The 18,379-nt window shown below is 44.0% G+C and overlaps 1 protein-coding gene across 1 annotated transcript in view; it reads right to left on the reverse strand.

The window, feature by feature from the left end:
• The window catches only part of LOC121533860 (pituitary adenylate cyclase-activating polypeptide type I receptor), a 56,021-nt gene that overhangs the window by 19,201 nt on the left and 18,441 nt on the right, over positions 1–18,379 (reverse strand). Inside the window, exon 3 of the mRNA XM_041840168.2 lies at positions 6,476–6,580. Within this exon, the coding sequence (XP_041696102.1) occupies positions 6,476–6,580 (105 nt within the window). The remainder of the gene's footprint in view (positions 1–6,475; positions 6,581–18,379) is intronic.

Raw genomic sequence — 18,379 nt, forward strand, 5'->3', positions numbered from 1 at the left:
TGACGTGTGTGTGTGTGTGTGTGTGTGTGTGTGTGTGCATGCATGCGTGCGTGCGTGCGTGCGTGTGTGCCTGTGTGTGTGCGTCCATACGTGCGTGTATGTTGTTTTCATGTTGATAGGGGTTAAGGGATCAGAGAGGGCTGTGTAATTATTTCTACAGACTGATTAGATAGAGGATTAGATTAACCACAGAGGGCAACGACACAAGAGATATGGGCCTTAGTGGCAGGAAACAATGAACAGCTAGAAACACACCACACACATATAGAGAGAAGAGGGGACGAGATGGAAACAAACACAGACAGAGAGAAGTAGGGAAAGAGAGAGATTTCATTATGTCTTTCAGAGAAAATGGAAACAATACATTGACAGAGAGAACTTACATAGAAAGAGAAAACAGCATGATGGAGGAACCAGGATAAATCCAATGAGGATAAGAGAAGAGAGGAGGATGAGGATAAGAGAAGAGAGGAGAGGAGGATGAGGATAAGAGAGGAGAGGAGAGGAGAGGAGGATGAGGATAAGAGAGGAGAGGAGAGGAGGATGAGGATAAGAGAGGAGAGGAGGATGAGGATAAGAGAGGAGAGGAGAGGAGAGGAGAGGAGGATGAGGATAAGAGAGGAGAGGAGAGGAGAGGAGGATGAGGATAAGAGAGGAGAGGAGGATGAGGATAATAGAGGAGAGGAGAGGAGGATGAGGATAAGAGAGGAGAGGAGAGGAGAGGAGAGGAGAGGAGAGGAGAGGAGAGGAGAGGAGAGGAGAGGAGAGGAGAGGAGAGGAGAGGAGAGGAGAGAGAGGAGAGGAGAGGAGAGGAGAGGAGAGGAGAGGAGAGGAGAGGAGAGGAGAGGAGAGGAGAGGAGAGGAGAGGAGAGGAGGATGAGGATGAGGATAAGAGAGGAGAGGAGAGGAGATGAGGATAAGAGAGGAGAGGAGGATGAGGATAAGAGAGGAGAGGAGAGGAGAGGAGAGGAGGATGAGGATAAGAGAGGAGAGGAGGATGAGGATAAGAGAGGAGAGGAGAGGAGGAGGAGGATACGAGAGGAGAGGAGGATGAGGATAAGAGAAGAGAGGAGAGGAGGATGAGGATAAGAGAGGAGAGGAGAGGAGGATGAGGATAAGAGAGGAGAGAAGAGTAGACAATAACGGTGGATAAAGGGAGGAGATAAACAGATATTGATGGAGGGACAGGGGGTGATAAAAAGAAAGAACAGTAAGCCTCAAACAGAGGGGACAAGCAAGATAGACAAAAACAAAGGCATACAGAAAAGAACAGCTGCGAAATAGAAAGAGAAAGAGAAAGAGAGAGACAGAGAGAGAGAGAGAGAGAGAGAGAGAGAGAGAGAGAGAGAGAGAGAGAGAGAGAGAGAGAGAGAGAGAGAGAGAGAGAGAGAGAGAGAGAGAGAGAGAGAGAGAGAGAGAGAGAGAGAGAGAGAGAGAGAGAGAGAGAGAGAGAGAGAATGTTGCTACAATATTGAATTGACAATATGTATGGATTCAAATGGAATTGAATTGAATTGAATTGAGAGAGAGAGAGATACAGAGAGAGAGATACAGAGAGAGAGATACAGAGAGAGAGAGAGAGAGAGAGAGAGAGAGAGAGAGAGAGAGAGAGAGAGAGAGAGAGAGAGAGAGAGAGAGAGAGAGAGAGAGAGAGAGATACTCTCTAAATGAGAAGGAAACATAAAGAAACATAAATGGTTCCAGGAAGTCTCTGAAATGCTGTGGGCTGTGTACTGTCTCAACATAAAGATATTACTGCTGCTTTACTTCTGAGAGAGACTGGACATTAGCATCCATTCACACAAGTACAGAAACAAAAAGGGCTGGTTTCCCGGACACAGATTAAGCCTAGTCCTGGACTAAGTATCAATTTTGACGCAGATTCTTCATTGTACATGCTTTTTACTCTGTGTCTAGGCTTAATCTGTGTCCAGGGAAATGGGCCCATGCCTTAAAAGCTGTGTAAGATTAGCTAAAAACAGACAGTGATAACTGATCAGTTCGCTGCTGAATTTCTATTATTGAGATTATTTCTTAGTGGACGTTCCTGGTAGTGAGATCTACTGACATAACTAGGCCATCACAATGACGGATGAGGCAACTCCATCAAACACACAAATATACGCACAAATACAGACCCACACCCACACACACACACACACACACAGACACACACACTGTAACACACACAGTGTGATGTTATGATGGAGGGGTGTCCGTCCGTCACAGGAGAAATAGCCCTCCTGCTCAGTTCATTAGGATTTAATGGACCGGACCATAATTCCATCTCCTTCTTAATAAGATAGGTGGGAGGAGATATGGCGATGCACCTCCCTCTGTCCTCTGGAGAGACTGATAACTCTGTCACTAGAGTACATACTCTATATCTCTCACACAAACACAGTCCTCCTGTCTAGCAGCTGTTGGGCAGTGGCAGCCTACAGAGCAGCAGAACAGAGTAGCTACATCCTGTTCTGCTGATACCTGCATCCTCCTCCAAGGGTCACCTTGATGTCACCAGCAGGGTGCAAGGTGGGGACAGCAGGGAGTTAATACCTCAGCCTCAAGGGGATAGGCTGTTATACTCTGTATACTGATGGGTTGATTTGGGGAGCATTGACAACTCATCAGGCTCAAGGATGTAGGAGATGGGCTGTTATGTAGTCTGGAGCCAGCAAGCTGGCATGAGATTTGATTATGGCTTCGAGAATAGGTGTTGTGTATTCCGATGATGAGTTTATTTTGCAGTCGAAGCATCTTTCACTACTCTCTCTATGTCACTCCTCCTGCCTCCTGTCTCCTGCCTCTGGCCTCCCACTGTAGGAGATGTATATTACTATGCACTATTGACACCTTCATAACAGCTCAGTAGTATATCAACGCAGCAGCTTCCTGAGATGGTGAATGAACAGGGTGTGGACGTAGACGGTTTGTTGGATCACTTCCCACAGAATAACCATTATACTAATGAGAGATCATTTAGACTATCACATCCCTATATCAGACAGGAAGCTAAAGAAGGCAAGTGACTATGTGTGTGTGTATGTGTGTGTGTGTTCACGTGTGTGCATGCACGTGTGTGTGTGCGTGCAGTTGTTTATGCTATGCATTAGTTCAATGACAGTGAGTCAATGAGTCCGACATGACATTTTACAACCTTGGAAAAAGTTCCCGTCCACTCCAGTCAGTCCGACGTGATGGGCCAATCACCAGAGGGCTGTGATGAATATGAATGAGATGAATAAGATGGAACAGAACAGTGGAGCAGAAAAGTGACAGAGGATGGTGTTCTCTCTCGGCCTGGAGTGCGATGGGATGACTTAATACTCTCATAAAGTGCCACAACTACAATGACGAGGTCACAAAGTTGAGAGGAGAATGTGTGTGAGGGAAATGTGTGTGTGTGTGTGTGTGTGTGTGTGTGTGTGTGTGTGTGTGTGTGTGTGTGTGTGTGTGCGTGTGTGTGTGTGTGTGTGCGTCTGTGTGTGTGTCTGTGTGCGTGGGCATATGCGTACTGTACGCGCCGCTCACGGAAAGGAGGTTAAAGAGGGTTTAACATGTTGGGACTGGGCTATAGGCTGTTATGAATAATAAATTATAACTGCACCCATCCAGCACCTCACTCCACTCCACAGTGAGATGGTGAGCGGTAGGAGAAAGAATGTGGGGGGTTGAACAGTACAGTGAACAGTGGGCGGCTTGACTGATAAGTTGCCAGTGGGATTTTAGCTCCTGTATTAGCGTTAGCATAATGTGGCACGTAGCATGAAGGCCTGTAGCCCTGCAGCCATGCTACAAGAGGGTGGGTGGGTGAGTGGATGGCTCAGGCTGTGCTGTGCTGTGCTAGCTAGTCTAGCGGTAGTATAGCGTAGCGGAGGGCTAAGGCTGTGCTAGCTAGCCTAGCAGTAGCATTGCGTAGCGGAGGGCTAAGGCTGTGCTAGCTAGCTAGCCTAGTGGTAGCATAGCGTAGTGGAGGGCTAAGGCTACGACCCCAGAGACAGTAGACTAACTAGCTTCGATAATGCTCCTCCTCACGCTCCTCCTCAATCCCTTAGTTGAATCCTTTCTTTATTTTCGATCCGGTGCTCTCAGTTAGATGGACAGAACTCCACAGTACCGAAGGTCTACTTAATGTTGTCTGAGTCTGCGGGGGAGGGGATCCATGGAGTGCTCTGTAGGCTAGCTCCCACTCATAACTGAGTTATGACGTAATTGATGACATTGAGAACCCTCGTCCTCTGCTCCCACATACTTTAAAGTTCCCATCAAAACCTGTCAGTTTAAGCTGTTTTTGCATTGGATATGTCTCAATCCACAGCATCTGCCTATGTCTCACTTCCACATCTGCATCTGCGGTGAAAGGTGACACAGGTAGAGCGGTGTTTGTCAGACCATGAGACATCTTCTCACAAAATCATTTGTAGCGTCCGAACGGTTTGGCCTTCAGTTGAAACAATTCCTGGAAGTATATAAGGAGACTGTTTAGTTCCAAAAATAAGGTTTTAAATACAGGCAAAAGAAAATAACAAATGTTTCCTGATCTTTCTTATGTCTCTCAGATAAAGGACAGACACTTCAGAACAAACTTCCTTTAGATTTTGGGGGGGACTAACTGTTGTTCCATGTAGTGAATCTGTTATTCAATGCGTTTGTATGGGCAAAAACACTTTTCATTCATTTATTTTTTTATTTTTTGGGGGGGGATACTCCAAGGGATCTTAAAATTCCAAATCAAATAGCTAAATGATCCTTGGTATGACCTTCTTAAAACAATTCCATGTAGCTTAGTAGAAATTCCCCCCTCCCCTGGCTTAGACAGGGTTTAGACTCTAATGGGTCCAAGCTCAAGTTTCACTGAAATAATGCTTCAAGTGGTCTTTTCTTTACACAATGAGTGGACAAAACATTAGAAACATCTGTTCTTTCCATGACATAGACTGACCAGGTGAATCCAGGTGAACGCTATGATCCCTTATTGATGTAATCTGTTAAATCCACACAATCAGTGTAGATGAAGGGGAGGAGACAGGTTAAATAATTATTTTTAAGCCTTGAGACAATTGAGACATGGCTTGTGTATTTGTGCCATTCAGAGGGTTAATGGGCAAGACTTTAAGTGACTTTGAACGGGGTATGGTAGTAGGTGCCAAGCGCACCGGTTTGACTGTGTCAAGAACTGCAACGCTGCTGGGTTTTTCACCCTCAACAGTTTCCTGTGTGTATCAAGAATGGTCCACCACCCAAAGGACATCAAGCCAACTTGTGGGAAGGATTGGAGTCAACATGGGCCAGCATCTCTGTGAAACGCTTTCCACACCTTGTAGTCCATGCCTCTACGAATTGAGGCTGTCCTGAGGGCAAAAGGGGGTGCAACTCAATATTAGGAAAGTGTTCCTAATGTTTCGTACACTCAGTGTATATTCTGCGCTCTCTCACTCTATTGCTCTCTCTCTCTCTTGTTCTCTCTCTCTCTCTCTCTCTCTCTGACATTCAGAAGCACAGGAAGAACTTCTGTCATACAGAAACCTCCACACAAAATAAACAGGTTGAACATTTCCCTAAACTAGATTGAATATTGCTATACACATATCAAACTAACACACACTACATATTTCCCTATAGTCACATGAATGTTTTGTCCACACACACATACTTCCACAGTGTGTGTTTGTGACTCCATGGAGACGTTCTCAGTGAGTCATTTTAAGAACATAAAACACACGAACACAGCTATGTGTCTCTGTGAGTGTAATGAACATGTCTCATTTACACGCCTTATCTAATGTCAACCATTTTACGAGCCATGAGAGAGGCCATAACTGTGTTTGTTTTCTTTAGGGTAGCCAGCTGGCCGTGGTTGGGGCTGAGGAGGAGAGGAGGATGCTCATAGCCTATATAAACATGCCAAGTTTACTTCAGGATGGGGAGGAATGAATGTTATCCTCTGTCTAGAATTATCCTAGAATGACTTCTAGTTTCTAAGACCATAACATAGATCCCCTGGGATACTTACCAAACAATTGACTACTCAGTTGTGTTATTCTCCAACTGATGGAATAGTATATATGATGTTTGTATGCTTTATAAATAACCCAAAATAGCAACTTTAATAGAAACACTAAACTGTAGAAGCTTTCACCTCTGATCTTTCCATATACATCAATGTATTGAACAGGAAAAACACACACACTGATGTCCTCCCTTTCACCTCTTCAGAAGCTTCAGTGGTTCTGTCTATATAAACTTCTCCCCACTGAGCTGAGTGGGTTTAGGCTATGTTCAAAGGTCAATCAATCAATCAATCAATATATCAATAATGTTTATTTATAAAGCCCTTTTTACATCAGCAAAGAGCAAGCAGAAGTAGAAGCAGAGGCATATTGGCTAGGAAAAACTGCCCAGGAACAAATCACTCATAGATCAAAGGCTAGGTTCAAAGGTTAAGTTAAAGGTTAAAGGTGAGATGTTCCATTACCTTTATTGGCGAAGAGCTGGGAGACGTCTGAGCAGGAGACGTTGACAATCTGGCCCACCTCAGCCCTTGACCAGCATCTGATCTCATCCCACTCTGTTCGACACCCTGACACACACACACACACACACAGGTATGCAGGCACGCACGCACACACACACACGCAAACACACACAGGAAGAAGGGATGTTAGCACCTGATCTCATCCCACTCCATACGACCCTGAGAGACTCACACTCACTCACGCATGCATGTACGCGCAACACACACAGGAGGCAGAAAGAGGGGATGTTAACACAGTGTGTCACTTTCTGTAAGCGAGCAAGACGAACAGCGGATTTGTGCCATGTTTGATGGGTCCACTGTGAACTCTAACAGACAGTAGAACACAGTAGAATTGAAGGAACATGGAAATTAATGACAGTGTGTCATCATCATAGAGAAGATGTATAGAGATCATTTCTTGGAAATAAGCTGTTTTTGCACGCACATTGCCATAGAGGGCTTCCACAATTTTAAAGTAATCAACTGGGTGGGGATTCCTATGGGTGGGGATTCCTATGGGTTGGGAGCAGTGTTGGGATTAGTTACTTAAAAAAGTGATATATTACATATTACTCGTTAACAAAAATAACTTGTTACTTTACAATGTTACTTTGTGTGGAAAGTAACACATTATATTTAAGCAATAAGGCCCAAGGGAGTGTGGTATATTGGAAATATATACCACAAACCCCAGAGGTGCCTTATTGCAATTATAAACTGGTTACCAACGTAATTAGAGCAGTAAAAATACATGTTTTGTCATACCTGTGGTATACGGTCTGATATACCACGGCTTTCAGACAATCAGCATTCAGGGCTCGAACCACCCAGTTTATAATACTAGTTATATTACTTTGCGTTACTTTCATGAAAAAAATTACTCAAAATCTCACCGTTTGTTTGACTGTCGGAGGGAGCAAGGTGAGCTGCATGCGCTCGACCAAAGATAGGCTACTTACTAACTGGGGTTTGATCACTAGTTTCTCCTTTCATCTGTGGCACTGCTTTCCTGTGCTAGTATACAAGTGCTGAGCTATCATATGGGCTGCTTAATTAGCTATATATACTGTAAGCCAAACATCTGTACAAATGTCCTATCTTTTCATTCTAAATCCCACAGGGCACACTTACCACTTACGGTGAAGCCCTTTATGGGCATTGCTATCACAGAAGTGATCAATTGCAAAGATCAGAGGTGCGCCCTCTATACATTTCTATGGACAGCTGTCATGACATTTCTCCAAACAGCCTTTCTCCACTCGATCGAGAACTAAGTGAGGAAACAAGTTGAGATTGGATCATGGAGATGTGCCCGGTAGAGATATGATTCTGAAAGTAACGCATGCATTGTTTGACAAAGTAACTGTAATAATATTACCCAATGTGAAAAAGTAACATGCTACCTTACTCCATTAATCATAAAAGTAATCTGATTACGTAACTTGTTACTTTTGTAACACGTTACCCCCAACGCTGGTTGGGAGCAATCAGCTAATGATCAGCGCATTGTCTTCATCATATTGGTTTGCCTAGTTTGTAAATGGCTTTAAACTATATCACTGCCATCAATAAATGAATGACACACAAGATTTGGTTCAATACTCCAGCACTGCAGGTGGCTGTAAATCACCAGTATTAGCTTTACACTTCAAAATAAGAAGAAATTGACTACTTTAAAATGGAGATAGCCTCAATGCCCATGCTGGTACTTGCCTAGGGAGCAGCAAGAGGAACTGCCGACCTTCAGGCTATGCTCAAACCCTACATCCCAACCCAAGTTCTCCATTCTGGCACCTCTGGTCTCTTGGCTCTCCCACCCCTACGGGAGGGCAGCTCCCACAGCCCAGTCCAAACTCTTCTTTGCCTGGCACCCCAATGGTGGAACCAGCTTCCCCCTGAACCTAGGACAGCAGAGTCCCTGCCCATCTTCCAAACACATCTGAAACCCTATCTCTTCAAAGAGTATCTTAAATTATCCCAAAGCACCCCCACTTGCACCCCCTCCTCACCCCTCCCCCCACCCCGAGAAAAACATTTGATGAATGCCTTTCGTGAACTAACACTCACACTTTACTTTTTTTCCCCTTACTAGCTCTGACTTTGCTGATACCTACTTTATTGAGGAACATTTGACTTACTATGACTGTAATATGTGGTTGTCCACCTAGCTATCTTAAGATGAATGCATTAACTTTAAGTTGCTCTGGATAGGAGGGTTTGCTAAATAACTAAAATGTTCATGTAAAATGTCACAGACATAATGGCACAGATGCAACGTTGAGATCTATACATCTACAGTGCATTCGGAAAGTATTCAGACCATTTGACTTTTTCTACATTTTGTTAAGTTATAGCCTTATTCTAAAATTGATTAAATTATTCCCCCCCCTCATCAATCTACACACAATACCCCATAAGGACAAAGTGAAAACAGGTTTTTAGACATTTTTGCAAATTTATAAAAAATAAAAAAACAGAAATACCTTATTTACATAACTCAGAACCTTTGCTACGAGACTCGAAATGTAGCTCAGGTGCATCCTGTTTCCATTGATCATCCTTGAGATGTTTATACAACTTGATGGAGTCCACCTGGGGTAAATTCAATTGATTGAACATGATTTGGAAAGGCACACACCTATCTATATAACGTCCCACAGTTGACAGTGCATGTCAGAGCAAAAACCAAGCCATGAGGTTGAAGGAATTGTCCATAGAGCTCCGAGACAGGATTGTGTTGATGCACAGATCTGGGGAAGGGTACCAAAACATTTCTGCAGCATTGAAGGTCCCCAAGAACACAGTGGCCTCCATCATTCTTAAATGGAAGAAGTTTGGAACCACCAAGACTCTTCCTAGAGCTGGCCGCCCGGCCAAACTGAGCAATTGGGGGAGAAGGGCCTTGGTCAGGGAGGTGACCAAGAACCGATGGTCACTCTGACAAAGCTCCAGAGTTCCTCTGTGGAGATAGGAGAACCTTCCAGAAGGACAACAATATCTGCAGCACTCCACCAATCAGGCTTTTATAGTAGACAGGCCAGACGGAAGCCACTCCTCAATAAAAGGCACATAACAGCCCGCTTGGAGTTTGCCAAAAGGCACCTACAGGACTCTCAGACCATGAGAAACATGATTCTCTGGTCTGATGAAACCAAGATTGAACTCTTTGACCTGAATGCCAAGCATCACGTCTGGAGGAAACCTGGCACCATCCCTACGGTGAAGCATGGTGGTGGCAGCATCATGCTGTGGGAATGTTTTTCAGTGGCAGGGACTGGTAGAGTAGTCAGGATCGAGGGAAAGATGAACGGAGCAAAGTACAGAGAGATCCTTGATGAAAACCTGCTCCAGAGCACTCAGGACCTCAGACTCAGAACTCAGAAGGTTCAATTTCCAACAGGAAAACGACCCTAAGCACACAGACAAGACAACGCAGGAGTGGCTTTGGGACAAGTCTCTGAATGTCCTTGAGTGGCCCAGCAAGAGCCCGGACTTGAACCCGATCGAACATCTCTGAAAGACCTGAAAATAGCTGTGCAGTGACGCTCCCCATCCAACCTGACAGAGCTTGACAGGATCTGCAGAAAAGAATGGGAGAAACTGACCAAATACAGGTGTGCCAAGCTTGTAGCGTCATACCCAAGAAGACTCGAGGCTGTAATCGCTGCCAAAGGTGCTTCAACAAAGTACTGAGTACAGGGTCTGAATACTTATGTTAAATGTTATATTTCAGGCTTTTTATTTTATAAATTTGCAAAAGGTTCTAAAAACCTGTTTTTGCTTTGTCATTATGGGGTATTGTGTGTAGATTGATGAGGGGGAAACAATTTCATCCATTTTAGAATAAGGCTGTAAAGTAACAAAATGTTGAAAAAGTCAAGGGGTCTGAATACTTTCCGAATGCACTGTATATGGTTATCACATCCTGACAGTGGGGCACAAAGAAAGTCCCTTTTGAGAACAGAACACTTATAAAATATATCACTTTTTAAATAATGAATAAGGGCTGAAGGGTCATTGAAAAGGCAAATTAGCTTGTAATATCTGTAGCCAGTAACAATGTAAAGGTCAAAGTTGTGCACCTTACCGATCACTGCACCTGTACACAGCCCACTGCACCTGTACACAGCCCATCTGAAATTAGCCCACCCAACTACCTCATCCCCATATTGTTATTTATTTTGCTCTTTTGCACCCCAGTATCTCTATTTGCACATCATCTCTTGCACATCTATCATTCCAGTGTTAATACTAATTGTAATTATTTTGCACTATAGCCTATTTATTGCCTTACCTCCATAACTTGCTACATTTGCACACACTGTATACAGTGGGGAAAAAAAGTATTTAGTCAGCCACCAATTGTGCAAGTTCTCCCACTTAAAAAGATGAGAGAGGCCTGTAATTTTCATCATAGGTACACGTCAACTATGACAGACAAATTGAGATTTTTTTTTCCAGAAAATCACATTGTAGGATTTTTAATGAATCTATTTGCAAATTATGGTGGAAAATAAGTATTTGGTCACCTACAAACAAGCAAGATTTCTGGCTCTCACAGACCTGTAACTTCTTCTTTAAGAGCCTCCTCTGTCCTCCACTCGTTACCTGTATTAATGGCACCTGTTTGAACTTGTTATCAGTATAAAAGACACCTGTCCACAACCTCAAACAGTCACACTCCAAACTCCACTATGGCCAAGACCAAAGAGCTGTCAAAGGACACCAGAAACAAAATTGTAGACCTGCACCAGGCTGGGAAGACTGAATCTGCAATAGGTAAGCAGCTTGGTTTGAAGAAATCAACTGTGGGAGCAATTATTAGGAAATGGAAGACATACAAGACCACTGATAATCTCCCTCGATCTGGGGCTCCACGCAAGATCTCACCCCGTGGGGTCAAAATGATCACAAGAACGGTGAGCAAAAATCCGAGAACCACACGTGGGGACCTAGTGAATGACCTGCAGAGAGCTGGGACCAAAGTAACAAAGCCTACCATCAGTAACACACTACGCCGCCAGGGACTGAAATCCTGCAGTGCCAGACGTGTCCCCCTGTTTAAGCCAGTACATGTCCAGGCCCGTCTGAAGTTTGCTAGAGTGCATTTGGATGATCCAGAAGAGGATTGGGAGAATGTCATATGGTCAGATGAAACCAAAATAGAACTTTTTGGTAAAAACTCAACTCGTCGTGTTTGGAGGACAAAGAATGCTGAGTTGCATCCAAAGAACACCATACCTACTGTGAAGCATGGGGGTGGAAACATCATGCTTTGGGGCTGTTTTTCTGCAAAGGGTCCAGGACGACTGATCCGTGTAAAGGAAAGAATGAATGGGGCCATGTATAGTGAGATTTTGAGTGAAAACCTCCTTCCATCAGCAAGGGCATTGAAGATGAAACGTGGCTGGGTCTTTCAGCATGACAATGATCCCAAACACACCGCCCAGGCAACGAAGGAGTGGCTTCGTAAGAAGCATTTCAAGGTCCTGGAGTGGCCTAGCCAGTCTCCAGATCTCAACCCCATAGAAAATCTTTGGAGGGAGTTGAAAGTCTGTGTTGCCCAGCGACAGCCCCAAAACATCACTGCTCTAGAGGAGATCTGCATGGAGGAATGGGCCAAAATACCAGCAACAGTGTGTGAAAACCTTGTGAAGACTTACAGAAAACGTTTGACCTGTGTCATTGCCAACAAAGGGTATATAACAAAGTATTGAGAAACTTTTGTTATTGACCAAATACTTATTTTCCACCATAATTTGCAAATAAATTCATTAAAAATCCTACAATGTGATTTTCAGGATTTTTTTTTCTCATTTTGTCTGTCATAGTTGACGTGTACCTATGATGAAAAGTACAGGCCTCTCTCATCTTTTTAAGTGGGAGAACTTGCACAATTGGTGGCTGACTAAATACTTTTTTTCCCCACTGTATATATTTATTTCTGTTGTATTTTTGACTTTGTTTTGTTTTACCCCATATGTAACTCTGTGTTGTTGTTTTTATCGCACTGCTTTGCTTTATCTTGGCCAGGTCGCAGTTGTAAATGAGAACTTGTTCTCAACTGGTTTACCTGGTTAAATAAAGGTGAAATAAAATAAAATAAATAAAAAGTTGAATAGACTATTGCCTTTCCATCTACTTCTACCATTTCTTATTAGATAAAGTCTAATGGAGACTCCAGAGGGAAAGATCAGGGAGGAGGAAGATGATCCTCTGTGTGCCTATGTGTGTGACAGGAGAGAGAGTGAGAGAGAGAGAGAGAGAGAGAGAGAGAGAGAGAGAGAGAGAGAGAGAGAGAGAGAGAGAGAGAGAGAGAGAGAGAGAGAGAGAGAGAGAGAGAGAGGGAGAGAGAGAGAATATAAAGTATGGAATTTGTTGTTAGTATAATGAGAGCACAAGGGTGGTGTTGGTGGAGGGATGGTGGGGTGGAGGGATAGAGGAGGGAGGTTATCCCTGATCATTATTTCTCTGTTGGACTCACTTATAATTCATACCCACAAACATACAGTAGCTCTCTTGGCAGTATCCCCTCTACATAGCTGGTCACTTGTGTGTTGTCATTCATGAATAGCTAAGGTGAGAAGACACTTGATTTAATGTGCACTGTGCTGTGTACTCTCTCATGTCCATTGCTTTTCAATCATCAAAAAAGGAACAGCATTTCGGGCAAATTTACATCTGTCATTTAGCAGACGTTCTCATCCAGAACGACTTACAGTAGTGAGTGCATATATTTTGGTACTGGCTCCCAGTGGGAATAGAACCGACAACCCTGGCGTTGCAAGCAACATGCTCTACCAACTGAGCCACACGGAGATGGGCTGGTCAGTTTTTATGCCAGTGGGCTGCCCTCAAAATTATCATTATCTGGATAAAAATGGGCCGGTGTGGGGGCCTATAAGAAGAGAATGAGCCGGTGTGGGGGCCTATAGGAAGAGAATGAGCCGGTGTGGGAGCCTATAGGAAGAGAATGAGCCGGTGTGGGAGCCTATAGGAAGAGAATGAGCCGGTGTGGGGGCCTATAGGAAGAGAATGAGCCGGTGTGGGGGCCTATAGGAAGAGAATGAGCCGGTGTGGGGGCCTATAGGAAGAGAATGAGCCGGTGTGGGGGCCTATAGGAAGAGAATGAGCCGGTGTGGGGGCCTATAGGAAGAGAATGAGCCGGTGTGGGGGCCTATAGGAAGAGAATGAGCCAGTGTGGGGGCCTATAGGAAGAGAATGAGCCGGTGTGTTAGAAATGCCAGTGCCGATTTTTGGTCCCAGAACAGCATGAAGGTATTTATTTCTTCATGGGTTTTGTCTGCACAGATGTTTCATGTTTAACAGCACACAAAAGGTGAGATTACGGTACATGTTACAGTATCTGTATAAAATCTAGGCCTAGGGTTAGAGAGGGACATGAATGTGATCCATTCATCTGTTTAAATGAGAAGACAAGCAGATACGAGTCTGTGCTACTGATTATAGACATCGGTGTAATTCTGATTGAGTAGGCAGCAGGGGACGCCTGGTATTAGTGGGAGGTCTACAAGACCAGATAGTCTATTCAGAATGGTTATGAACACTGGGAGGTTTCTAGCTCATCTTTCTACATCTCCCTCTATCTTCCTCTCTCTTTCTTTGTTTCAGAACCCTTTCACTGTTGTTGAAAGGTAGCCAACATTATTATCTGAATGATACAAACAAATGTCTTCTTTGATGTGCTTTTTTAACCTTGATAATTTTATACAAGTTGTGTAATTATCTATCCTTTCTATCGAGCAGAACTCCAGCAACCCAGGGGGTCTCTTTCTCAGGCACTAGCTCAGTAAGTCATCAACTGAGTAAAAAAGCAGTCACTTTTCCTAGGTCCCTGGAGACAGTTGGTGACGTTTGAAGCCCTGTCCCTTGACCGCTGCCTACACAGATGTCTCCGTCTGTTATTCCCCTCACATGGCTGTCAGGAGCTGTCCTTGTGGGTCTACAGTCGCTCCAAACCAGAGGAGGTATATGGAAGAGATCACTAATGAGAGACAGGATCAACTCTCTCTCTCCCTCTCTCTCTCTCTCTCTCTCTCTCTCTCGCTCTCTACGGTCTCTACATCAAAGGCCTGCAGCATGTCGTCAATTAAAACAGGCTCAAAGACAGACGACTTCACATCTCATTCATAATAAAACACTGTATAGCTTTTGGGGAGTTATTTTCAGGACCAGTTGCCACAGTTGTGATGTCACAACACTTTCTGCTTGATGTAAAAACAGTGGCTATTTCATGGTTATGAAGAGTCATGTCTGTTTGTCATGCAGAGGATCCAACTGGCCTAATATCTTGTTTTAAAACCTGGTCTGGTCACCTTATGGAGATCCTAATTCCTAATTATATGGGTCACCCTGACTTGTGTATTGCAACGAGATGAGAACATGACATGCTGGTGCCATTTCTGGACTAAAACCTTAGAGAATATTGTAGCTATCATGTTGCTGCCTTTCTAATTTAGGCTGGATTGTGGACCTCCTCATGTTCTAATAAGCCAGATATTTAGCCTTGTGCTAACTGCACCCCACCTACAGTAATGAAAAGGCACTCAGCCTGTCTGTATAAAATAATATGTTGTGAAAGGGCATCATGCTATTGTGTGTGCGGTGTACTGTGTGTGTGTGTGTGTGTGTTTGTGTGTGTGTGTGTGTGTGTGTGTGTGTGTGTGTGTGTGTGTGTGTGCGTGCGTGCGTGCGTCCATGCGTGCGTGAGTGAGTGATACTCTGTTGGTCGCTTGTGTAATCAGTGCTATTAGCACTCTGCTCTGTATCATAGGAGGAGGATGTAGGGATGGATGAATAGAGTGATACTTTATATTTTTCTCTTTCTCTCTCTCCCTCTCTCCCTCTCAGTCTCTCTCTCTGCCTCTCTCTCTCCCTCTCTCTCTCGTTCCCAGTCTTTCTCTCTCTCCCTCTCTCCCTCTCAGTCTCTCTCTCCCTCTCTCTCCCTCTCTCTCCCTCCCAGTATTTCTCTCTCACCCTCTCTCCCTCTAAGTCTCTCTCTCTGCCTCTCTCTCTCCCTCTCTCCCTCTCAGTCTCTCTCTCTGCCTCTCTCTCTCCCTCTCTCTCTCTCCCTCCCAGTCTTTATCTCTCTCCCTCTCTCCCTCTCAGTCTCTCTCTCTGCCTCTCTCCCTCTCTCTCCCTCTCTCTGCCTCTCTCTCCCTCTCTCTCCCTCTCGCTCTGCCTCTCTCTCTCTCTCTCCATCTCAGTCTCTCTCTGCCTCTCTCTCTCTCTCCCTCTCTCTCCCTCCCAGTCTTTCTCTCTCCCCCTCTCTCCATCTCAGTCTCTCTCTCTTGCCTCTCTCTCTCTCTCCCTCTCAGTTTCTCTCTCTGCCTCTCTCTCTCCCTCTCAGTCTCTCTCTCTCTCTCTGCTTCTCTCTGCCTCTCTCTCTCTCTCTCCCTGTATTTCCCTCTAAGTCTCTCTCTCTCTCTCCCTCTCTGACTCCTTCTCTCTCTCTCTCTCTCTCTCTCTCTTCATTCACATTCTTCACAACACAACACTCACACACACACACACACACACACACACACGCACACACACACACACACACACACACACACACACACACACACACACACACACACACACACACACACACACACACACACACACAATGTTACTGAAGGCACTGAAAATGTAAGCATGAAGACTTCACATGTAAGGTTGGGTGGATACAGTATTTCCAAGCCTGTATCTGTCTTGTGTTTAGTACCAGTGAAATCTAGATTCTACAGTATCTACTGTAGGGAGGAGACCATTACTTACAGGTGATAGTGACAGCTTTACTGTACAGTCGACTATCTCACCATCACCATCTGATTAACAACATCATATATTATTTAAAATCTATATGGAGAGTCCAAGACTGCCGAGATACTTATCTTATAGTAAATATCATATATGCAGTACATACAGTTGAAGTCAGAAGTTTACATACACCTTAGCCAAATACATTTAAACTCAGTTTTTCACAATTCCTGACATTTAATCCTAGTAAAAATTCCCTGTCTTAGGTCAGTTAGGATCACCACTTTATTTTAAGAATGTGAAATGTCAGAATAATAGTAGAAATAATTATTTATTTCAGATTTTATTTATTTCATCACATTCCCAGTGGGTCAGAAGTTTACATACACTCAATTAGTATTTGGTAGCATTGCCTTTAAATTGTTTAACTTGAGTCAAATGTTTAGGGTAGCCTTCCACAAGCTTCCCACAATAAGTTGGGTGAATTTTGGCCTATTCCTCCTGACAGAGCTGATGTAACTGAGTCAGGTTTGTAGGCCTCCTTGCTCACACACACTTGTTCAGTTCTGCCCACAAATGTTCTATAGGATTGAGGTCAGGGCTTTGTGATGGCCACTCCAATACCTTGACTTTGTTGTCCTTAAGCCATTTTGCCACAACTTTGGAAGTATGCTTGGGGTCATTGTCCATTTGGAAGACCCATTTGCAACCAAGCTTTAACTTCCTGACTGATGTCTTGAGATGTTGCTTCAATATATCCACATACTTTTCCTTCCTCGTTATGCCATCTATTATTTGAAGTGCACCAGTCCCTCCTGCAGCAAAGCACCCCCACAGCATGATGCTGCCACCCCCGTGCTTCATGGTTGGGATGGTGTTCTTCGGCTTGCAAGCAACCCCCATTTTCCTCCAAACATAACGATGGTCATTATGGCCATACAGTTCTATTTTTGTTTAATCAGACCAAAGGACATTTCTCCAAAAAGTACAATCTTTGTCCCCATGTGCAGTTGCAAACCGTAGTCTGGATTTTTTATGGCGGTTTTGGAGCAGTGGCTTCTTCCTTGCTGAGCGGCCTTTCAGGTTATGTTGATATAGGACTAGTTTTACTGTGGATATAGATACTTTTGTACCTGTTTCCTCCAGCATCTTCACAAGGTCCTTTGCTGTTGTTCTGGGATTGATTTGCACTTTTCGCACCAAAGTACGTTAATCTCTAGGAGACAGAAACCTTGTCCTTCCTGAGCGGTATGACGGCTGCGTGGTCCCATGGTGTTTATACTTGCGTACTATTGTTTGTACAGATGAACGTGGTACCTTCAGGCATTTGGAAATTGCTCCCAAGGATGAACCAGACTTGTGGAGGTCTGCAATTTCTTTTCTGAGGTCTTGGCTGTTTTCTTTTGATTTTCCCATGATGTCAAGCAAAGAGGCACTGAGTTGAAGGTAGGCCTTGAAATACATCCACAGGTACACCTCCAATTGACTCAAATGATGTCAATTAGCCTATCAGAAGCTTCTAAAGCCATGACATCATTTTCTGGAATTTTCCAAGCTGTTTAAAGGCAGAGTCAATTTAGTGTATGTAAACTTCTGACCCACTGGAATTGTGATACAGTGAATTATAAATGAAATAATCTGTCTGTAAACAATTGTTAGAAAAATTACTTGTGTCATGCACAAAGTAGATGTCCTAACCGACTTGCCAAAACTATAGTTTATTAACAAGAAATGTGTGGAGTGGTTGAAAAACGAGTTTAATGACTCCAACCTAAGTGTATGTCAACTTCCGACTTCAACTGTAGCTTAGCCGTTAATGGCTGAGGCAGGGAATTCGACTACAACCTGTTCCTTCTTGTTTTACAGTCTGGTCAAAAGGTGACTTGTGTACACTATTACATCACCAAGACCACCCATGCCTCAGAGACCCAGGAATCCATCAGCTGAACATTTATGTGAGTTTATGATCCCTGTGAGGGGCGGTACAAATACAGGGACATGGTTTGTATTGTCAGAGGTACACACCTGATCTGGTTTGTCAGAGGGCTGGAATTATATTGGGGAAAGCGCTAAGTGTATGCTCTTCTGTTTTTCCTC

Source organism: Coregonus clupeaformis, chromosome 20 (assembly GCF_020615455.1).
Source record: "Coregonus clupeaformis isolate EN_2021a chromosome 20, ASM2061545v1, whole genome shotgun sequence".
Taxonomy (NCBI): domain Eukaryota; kingdom Metazoa; phylum Chordata; class Actinopteri; order Salmoniformes; family Salmonidae; genus Coregonus; species Coregonus clupeaformis.